Source organism: Rhineura floridana, chromosome 6, assembly GCF_030035675.1.
Source record: "Rhineura floridana isolate rRhiFlo1 chromosome 6, rRhiFlo1.hap2, whole genome shotgun sequence".
NCBI lineage: Eukaryota > Metazoa > Chordata > Lepidosauria > Squamata > Rhineuridae > Rhineura > Rhineura floridana.
This window is the reverse complement of record NC_084485.1, coordinates 1792239-1801255: the sequence shown is the minus strand read 5'-3', so window position 1 is coordinate 1801255 and position 9017 is coordinate 1792239. Positions and strand designations below refer to the sequence as shown.

Genomic DNA, 9017 nt, shown 5'->3' with positions numbered 1-9017 from the left:
GGAGCTTCAGGCTATGAAGCAAGCTGGACAAAGACTAGAGCGCAAGTGGCGCAAGCCTCACTCCGAAGCCGACCGAACACTGCTTAGTGCACACAACCCTGCCTGCCATGTGGCAGTGAGGGCTCCAAAAAAGGCTCATTGTGCAACTTGCAGTGCATCCTGTAGTAGCTGGCCAGCAGAATTATTTCAGATGGTCCAGAAGTTACTAACTCCCATGGGGGAGGGACCTCTGGAGCATTCGAGGACCCATGGTGACCAATTGGCTACAGGCTTTGAGGATAAAGTCACTCAACTCTGGGGTGACCTTGACTCTGCCAATGTTGCCGTACCAGATGGTGCACCCAATGCCAGAGTCAGTGCTGTGTTGTGGGATTAGCTTCAGCTTACAAAGTCAGCTGATGTGCACACAAGGTGCTGGCAGCTACCTGCCCAGCCATATACCCTTTTGACTGCTGCCCCTCCTGAATTATGAAATCTAGCAGACGGGTTTGACTGGTTGGCTCCAGAGTGTGCTTAATGCTCCACTGCATGAGGGGGGGTCCCTGTTGGAAGAGGCGGTGCTGCAACTACTCCCAAAGAAACTGGCCCTGGGCCCCTTGGAGGCCCCATCTGCCCTATACATTTAAAGCAGTATTGCACCATTTTAAACAGTCATAGCTTCCCCAAAGAATCATGGGAAGTGCTGAGAATTGTTAGGAGACCTCTATTCCTCTCACAGAGCTACAATTCCCTGAGCGGTTGAACCAGCAATCCCTCTTCCAAGGGAACTCTGGGAATTGTTAGCATTCTCAGCTCCACTTTTGCTAATGGTAACCTTTTTGCCATTTTTTGTATTCAGGGGCCTGAGCTTCTACCATACTTACAAAAAGCTGCCCACTGAGCTCAAGCAACTTCTTTCCCCCGCCCCACTCCAACCGGCTGCAGATGACTTTGGCATGCAAAATGCCTCAAGCCAAGCAGAATGTCTCCACATTCCGGAGTTGACGTCTGCCAGAAGCCGGTGGACCCAGAAGGCTCTAACTGTTACTGGATAGTGTTACAAGCATTTGCCACAAACGGGTTTTAACCAACCTCCAAAGGCAATGTCTTCATATCCTGCCAAGGCCCTTTTGTCATGAAAGGTCAGCCAAACTGCCACCCCACCACTGCAATATCTGCTCACTTTTCCTAAGCCAGCTCTACCCCAGGAAGGGCTTATATATCCCTGAGAGGCTGAATGCTTGACATTTGGACCCAGTTTCCACCTGCACCATGATGAGATCAAGCCTTCTTGTACTTGTGGGGATCCTCATCCTCTGTGCTGAGCTGACATCGGCAACTAGTCCTCTAAAGCCACCTTGTCCATCAGGAGGTAAGCAGAAAGGGGCCCTGAAAGGCCACCTTAATCAAAGGCTGTGGGCACACTAGTCACCTACAGCAAAGCGTTTCCATTGGCCACACCCGGAGGGACAACAGGTTGATCAGCCAATCAGTTGCAAAATCAGTTTGAAGCTGTTTTTTTTCAAAAAGTACTCAAGCTGATCCGACCAGGTTTTAGAGTAAAAAGGGGCAGGGTTTGACTAGCATCGTGTGCCCCATTTTTAGAAAAGGGAGGTAGAGATGCACTGGAACTGGCAGGATAGTGTGTCTCTATCCAAAGACATCTTAATCCATACGCAGAGGCAGCATGCTTCTGAAAACCAGCTGCCGGAAGCCTCAGGAGGGGAGAGTGTCCTTGCACTCGGGTCCTACTTGCGGGCTTCCCCCAGGCACCTGGGTGGCCACTGTGAGAACAGGATGCTGGACTAGATGGGCCACTGGCCTGATCCAGCAGGCTCTTCTTATGTTATGTAAAGACACAGAAGATCACCTGGAGAGTCTGTCCCACCCTCAACAGCATTGTTGAGTCAGTCCCTTAAATTCTTTGCAAAATTCCAACAGCAACAATACTTGTGCTAATTTATGCCACCCTAATGTTCATGAGAAAACGAGGCATTGTACATGAGACAAGAAGGGCCACCCTAGATGCCATTGCATGCCTCTGGTGTCATTTGCATCCCGAATCCCTAACTGCTTTTTAAGATGTTCTTAAAGCTTTTTTCCAAAAAAAGATGCTTTTAAAAATATGCTTTTAAAGGTGTCCTCTTTTTAAAGTCTTTTGTTTTTAAAATGTTTTAGAGTTCTTTTACGTGTTTGTATTTGTCACCCTGGGCTCCTTCCGGAAGGGGAGGAGAGAAATAAATAAATAACCACACAAGTAACTATTCCCGTAATTGTAGAGAGGCAGAGGGCAGAGCAGATTTTGCTGCACCACTGAAGGGCACCATACAGTCAGTGCAAATTCAACCATCGGGGGGGGGGGGCAGCATTTGGATTTTCTGCTTCAGGCACTGAAATGTCCTGAGTCTCCCTGGAATGTGGACCCTGTTTCTGACTGCTTCCACACAGGGCATTTACAGTGGAACAGTCACACTTCATTCACTCATTTTTTCCAAGGGCATTTGCAGAAAGTCATGAACAATACATTCCCTGATCAGCTTCCCTTTTCCCCCAGCGTTTCCCCACATGATGGCCCAATGAACAATGAGCTGGGAGCCTGGCTACCCAACATCTGCTGCATGTGGATTTCATGAGGACAGGCTCCATGCGTGGTTTGAACTTTCAGTACTAACAGTACTCCAGCCAGCTGGCTGGCTGAAAGCCCCAAGCTGGAAAAGCTCGCCAGTGCCAGCCCTCTGGGGCTCAGGTGCAGCAGGGAGCGCACAGGTGAGTGCTGCTAAAGACACCCACGGGCATCACCTGCGCAGCCCAATCCTGTATGCACTTACTCAGAAATCACTGTTCAGTGGGATGCTCCAAAGTGGGCTTGCCTAAGACTTCACCCCAGCGCAGAAACTGCCCCACGAGGTGGGTCAGTGGGCTGTTTGGGGCATTGGAAAGTGGGGGCACTGAGAAAATGTATGTAGCTGAGAGGAGCTGAACTGCCGGTTGCACCAAAGCCCCCAATATTCATTCAACCCCATGAGTCAGTCCCCTGAACCCTTCATAAAACATTCTGGGCTTGCCGTGCATGCCTGTGGTCACCGCTCTTGGAATATCAATCTCCTCTTGGGAGTCTGGAGAAGGAGGACAGGCCCTTTCGTTGAAAAGAAACGCTCCAGTCTTTCACAGGGCAGGCTGTGCTGTGCCTTGAAGGGGGCTCCCCAGTGGACTTCTCTTCCTTCCAGTGTGTTGGATTCCAGCCAGTCATTGTGCAGCTGGGAAGCCGGCCTCTCTGCCTCCTCTTCTGGGAGTTGCTTGCTGTATGAAGTGTGTGGATGGGGGATTCTGGGTGAATTACGATGCAGAGTAGTGAAATTAGTGTCTCTGAATGAGCTTTTCTGTGTTTCAATCTTGTTAAAGACTACACCTTCCCTGGAATTCGTCAGACAGAGACTTTGAGCTTTAAAATAAGAAATAACTACTTTGTTCTGGAAGTACCTGCTTGATAGGAAAGAGTTCTACATCTAGCTAACTAGCTAAGTTGGAGACGCAAACACTAAGCCTAGTGTTTGCCCTCATGCTTGGAGGAGAGGGAGAGACAAAGAGATGTCTGCTCTCCCTCTCAAAGGAAGAAGAAGGAAGGAGGAAGGAGATGTGGTCAACATCTTATGCAAATCAGTCTAACTAGCAGGACAGGAGAGTCAGCAGGAGATGAAAGGATAGGTATAGCCTAGCAATCAGGACCTCTCCTCTCTAGCTACCCTTTTAACCCCATGCAGCCTCAACCCACCAGTTCGAGATGAACCACATATTCCAACAAATGAAGGGAGCCTGGAGCCCAAAGTGGGTTGCCTAGCAGTCATGTGGTTTTTCTGTTTCCAGGGAAGCCCGGGCACTGCCCCAAGGCACCGGCCTTTGGACTATGTGTGGATAGATGCTCTGCAGATGATGCATGCCCCGAAGATCTGAAGTGCTGCAGCAACGGCTGTGGCCACACTTGCCAAATGCCAATATACCACAGTAAGAAGTTCCCTTTTCTCCCTGAGGAGCAGACTGGGATCGTTCCTTCAACGGGGAGTTCCTTATGTTAGGGGGGTGGGGCGTCTGCGAAAGAGCTGGGACTCCTGAGCTGACCCACCAGCTGCCCATTCTTTGCTGAGGAATCCACAGCTGGATGAGACCATGGTCTACCACCGGCTGGGATGTTTGCTCATTCCAGATCCTGTCGTTTCTCAGCCATTCCCCTTCCATGCCTGGGTTGTCAGTCACTGGCCAGCGTGCGCTTAACTCCAGGAAGAACAGGAGATGGCCAGCAGCGCCCCAGGTGGTTTCTCAAACTATTGTTTTTTAATCCAGCCCCCCTTCTATGCGTTCTTTACTTTCTGACCTTCACACACACACACACACCAACCTAGCACAACTCAACTATTCCATAGGTAGACATAGGAGATCTCCGCACAAACAAGCATCTGTCTGCTGCCTTTTTTATATTTTATAGCAAACAGCTACATACATCACAATATGAACTACATAAACTGGATAGCCAATGAATATTTTTCACATCCTGCTTTGTAATAATGGCCCATGCATGCAATAAGTGGAACCCAAAGTCTTTTCAAATGTATCATATTGTTGTTTACCAACACAGGCAGACATATTCAGTCAATCTGGCAATTAAGGGTCACTTCTCCAAGTCTTTCATAGTCATTCCCTAAGAGCTGAGTGGATAGAAGCAGGGCCCTTTCCTGGTTGTCAGGATTCTGTAGTTAATAAATGTCACGTGAGATCAACCTGCTCCTGTTGCAAAGGTTTTCAAATGCTCCAGAAAAATACTCAAAGGGGAGCAGAGGCAACTGTAGTACTGATCACACAGAGATCACTCCCTGTCTATCCACTTTCCAATCACAATCTCACCAATGAGGAATAAAATCAGCTTTGAGGAAGGGGCGCAAAACTGCCCTCTGCTAAGTGCCAGGGTCTGCAGGATTAGGATGCTACCACTAACCCAATACCAGCATCAGCACAAGGTGAGGCATGACGTCCCCAGTGCTCTGAAAGCCAAGCGCAGGGAAACACCATCAGCAAAATGCAGCGGAGCCTCTTGGGGGTGGGGATAAAAAAAGCACAACTTGTCAGAGAATCCTAAGGACCTCCATGTGCTCCACCAGGACCCCCATCACGCCCACCCCACAATTCAAAGGCCTTCTCTTCTGTCTGCATCCCAGCAGGAGAAACTACCTGTGCAGCTATGTGAGTCTCCTAAAACCTAAACTGGGAGAGGCGCTCACACTCCCGACCCAGAACATTCGACACCCCCAAGCTGTCCCCAGCCAGAGTCCTGTCTGCAAAAGGAGGGCCTCCACCCCCCTTCTGCAGTGCACCTGTTGCACCTCCACAAGGGCAGATCGTTGAGCTTTGAGACTCTGGGCCCAAAGCACTCGGCTGCTTGTAAGATCATGAAGAGAGGGCTGCAAACGCAAGGCATATCTTTTTGCCATTTAACAAGTGGCTCTGCAGCCAGCTTTTTCGCCAACAAGTTCCAAATACTGTGGAAAATTTAGGACCCCCATGCCCCAGATTCTCCAGATTTTCCTGAGGGTGTCCACCCCACACTGTCAGCAAGAGAGCCATGATCCCCCTGCCGCCCCTGGACTGTGTGGGGTAATGCTCTGCCCCCCCCTCACACTCCCCTCATCTTTTTTATTGACCCTCAGAATTCTGCAAGTCCCCTCTTGGTCTCCAAGCCTCCAGCTCTTGGAAGGAAAGCGCCCACACACAGTGCAACACACACAACCACCACAAAATATCCCAAGCGGCACAGTCCCCTGTTCTGCCCTGGGCTTCAGCATGTGCCAGGGGGTCTCACCACAGGAGAGACCCAAGAATGCGTATCGGCACCAGAGCCAAGAATGTGAAGGGATGTGCCTCTGGGCACATGCAGAGTGCCACCAAGCGCATGTCCTCCTGCACAGCTGCACATGCATGCAATGCGAAGGCACAGGCTTACAGGGCATGTGGCATGGGGGGGAGGACCCTCTTGCCTCCCACTTCCTAGCTCCTCCTCACAAAAGTGCTTCCTGCCTCCCGATTCTCCCCTTGGCCTCCCACAACTGCAGTTGCACCGAGAGAGCCTCTCCATCCCCCTCGGAGAAGCAGTCAAATCCAGCTTCTGAGATGCTGCTGCAGAATTAAGGGTGGGAGCAGACGGGGAGGAAAGCCAAGGGCACAAAGGGAGAGCCATGGGGCTGCTGTGGGGCTCACAGGCGAGACGCTGAGCGGAGCAGACACACAACACAAGGCCCTGAGGAGGGGGGAGGGCAGGCCTGGCTTTCCTGCCCCAGGTCAGGGGGTGGAGTGGCAGTGGGGGTGAGGGAGAGCATCCCGCAGGACAACACGCCAAAGCAAAACCACAGAAAGCAGCCAGGGGGCAAACCGGGCAGTGGAGGAGTAGCTCCAGGGTGCCACAGGGGGCGGCCAGGACTGGGTGGGCCTCACTCTGCATCTTCTGCACTCACAGCCTCTTCTGCTGCTGTTCTTCCCCAGTAAAGCCTGGCGAGTGCCCCATGTTCAAAATCCCTCCTGGGCTGCCTTGTAAACTGCACTGCTGCCAGGACAGTGACTGCCAAGGGACCGATAAATGCTGCCGGATGGGCTGCAGCAAGATTTGCGCCCCCGCAGGTAAGACCAGGTGGAGGCAGGTCATCCTGACCTTTGCACGGCCTCTCTCCTTTCCCGAGTGCCTCTTCTTTCATGGTACAATTGCACCTAATGCCTGCTGGAGCCCATTGTGGCTGTGGCCAAATTAAACCAGCCAGCTTCTTCTTTCTGAATAGTGCCTGGTTCATTAGGAAATAAGCCTCATTCCCAAATATCTTTCCTGCATGCACTGGGTGGAGGGGGCAGGTTTGCTCAAATTGGCCCGAATAGGTGCAACTCCTTTGCCTTCCAAGGATATCCCTCATCTTGCCCAATGGTCCAGAGCTTTGCATAATTCGTCGCTCCATTTCACTGGATCGCTATGGCCCTGTCCCAGGTCTTTCATTTACATTTTCGTCTTTATACAAACTGAATTGAGGAGTTGCATGTCCTTGGCTTGATCTGATCCCTTAATTCAAAGGCCAGGGGTTGAACGGGTGTTGCTCAGTGGTGGTAAGGCCCTGCCTTGCATGGAGGTTTCAGGTTAAGTCCCCGACTAAACAGATCTGAGATAAAAGGGCTGGTACTAGAATCCTAGAATCGTAGTGTTGGAAGGGCCCTATAAGGCCATCGGATCGAACCCCCTGCTCAGTGCAGGAATCCAAATCAAAGCATTCCCGACTGATGGCTGTCCAGCTGCCTCTTGAAGGCCTCCAGTGTTGGAGAGCCCACCACATCCCTGGGTCACTGGCTCCATTGTCATACCGCTCTAACGGTTAGGAAGTTTTTCCCGATGTTCACTCGAAGTCTGGCTTCCTGCAATTTGAGCCCATTATTCCATGTCCTGTTCTCTGGGATGATCAAAAAGAGATCCTGGCCCTCCTCAGTATGACAGGCTTTTGAGTACTTGAAGACTCCCTGCCTGCCTGAGTCTAGAGAGGGCTGCTGCCAGTCAGAGTAGACCATACTGAGCTAGATGGACAAACACTCCGATTTGGAACACGTCAGATTTCCCAGGTGACTATTCAGGCTAGTTGTGATGCTGTCTGCCTCCAAAATTAGCAACAGACACTAAGGCGCAAAAGGGCCATTGAAGGTGGCAGGTCTCTCTCACAGCCAAATGCCTCCCTAACCCTTCCCAGGGTACCTTGTCTTTATAACGAAGACTGAATTGGACAGAAGGCGAGGCCTCCAGCAAGGATAAGCACCATGACTGTAGTGGGGAACTGTGTCCCGTGGGCCGCGTTCTGTCGGCGGTGACCTTCTGGCAGCCTCATCCCAGTGGGGGGTGGGGCCAGAGGCCAAAAAAAAGCAGGTGCCCAAGGAGACATTTCAGCCAATCTCTCCATCCTCCATCAAGGCAAGCAAACAGCTTTATCCCAATTCAAGGCCAACATCCCTTCAGACAAAACCACTTGGGGAAGGCCTGGAGCAGGGCCAGCGAGAGGCATGGCCTGGGAGAGTCTGGAGGGCCAGGTGGAGAGGTCTGGAGGCCCACATTCAGCCCCTGGTGCGAGGCTCCCAACCCCTGCATTTCAGGTGCCACAGATGGAGCAGCCGGTGCAAGGCACGCCTCCTTCATCGTCTCTCACTCCTTTCCCTTCTGCCCTTCAACAGGTTTGCCGCCGCCTCCCGACTCTCAGGCCTAGACTCCCAGAGGGTGCAGCCGCCTGGAGGAGTCCTACTGAAGGATGCAACTTCACCACAAGCCAAAGGTGGGTCTCCATCGCTGATGGAGCACTTCTTGCCTCAAACCAACTCATAGGCACAAGTAGCTCTCCCACCGTCATCCAGGCACCCCTGCTTCTTCAACACTCCTGGATGCCTGCACCTTGGAAAGAACTCCTCTAGCCTTCTATAACTCTCTTGAGCGAGAGGACAGTTGCTTTCTTCAGTAAACGCGCACTGAACAAACATTCAGAACTGTGGCCGAGACATGTTTCTCCCCCTTTATTTATTTATTTATTTATACCTCACCCTTCCTTCCAGCAGTAGCCCAGGGCAGCAAACAGAAACACTAAAAACACTTTAAAACATCATAAAAAGACCTTAAAATACATTAAAACAAAATAACATTAAAAGCATTAAAAAAAACTTTAAAAACATCTTTTAAAAAAGGGTTAAAGATATTAAAAGACATATTAAGAGCAATTCTAACACAGACAGACTGGGACAGGTCTCAACTTAAAAAGCTTGTTGGAAGAGGAAAGTCTTCAAAAGGCGCCAAAAAGATAGCAGAGATGGAGCCTGCCTAATATTCAAAGGGAGGGAATTCCACACAGTAGGTGCCACCACACTAAAGGTCCGTTTCCTATATTGTGCAGAACGAACCTCCTGATAAGATGGTATCTGCAGGAGGCCCTCACATGCACAGCACAGTGATCAGCTGGGTATATAAGGGATAAGACGGTCTTTCATGT

General features: G+C 50.8%; 1 protein-coding gene across 1 annotated transcript; it reads left to right on the top strand.

The window, feature by feature from the left end:
* Positions 1-1251: 1251 nt before the first annotated feature.
* On the top strand, positions 1252-8287 carry LOC133386482 (WAP four-disulfide core domain protein 18-like). The gene is made up of 4 exons (XM_061630140.1): positions 1252-1351; positions 3844-3981; positions 6505-6639; positions 8215-8287. The coding sequence occupies exons 1-4, from the start codon at positions 1252-1254 to the stop codon at positions 8244-8246; spliced, it is 405 nt and encodes a 134-aa protein (XP_061486124.1). The 3' UTR covers positions 8247-8287.
* Positions 8288-9017: the final 730 nt, after the last annotated feature.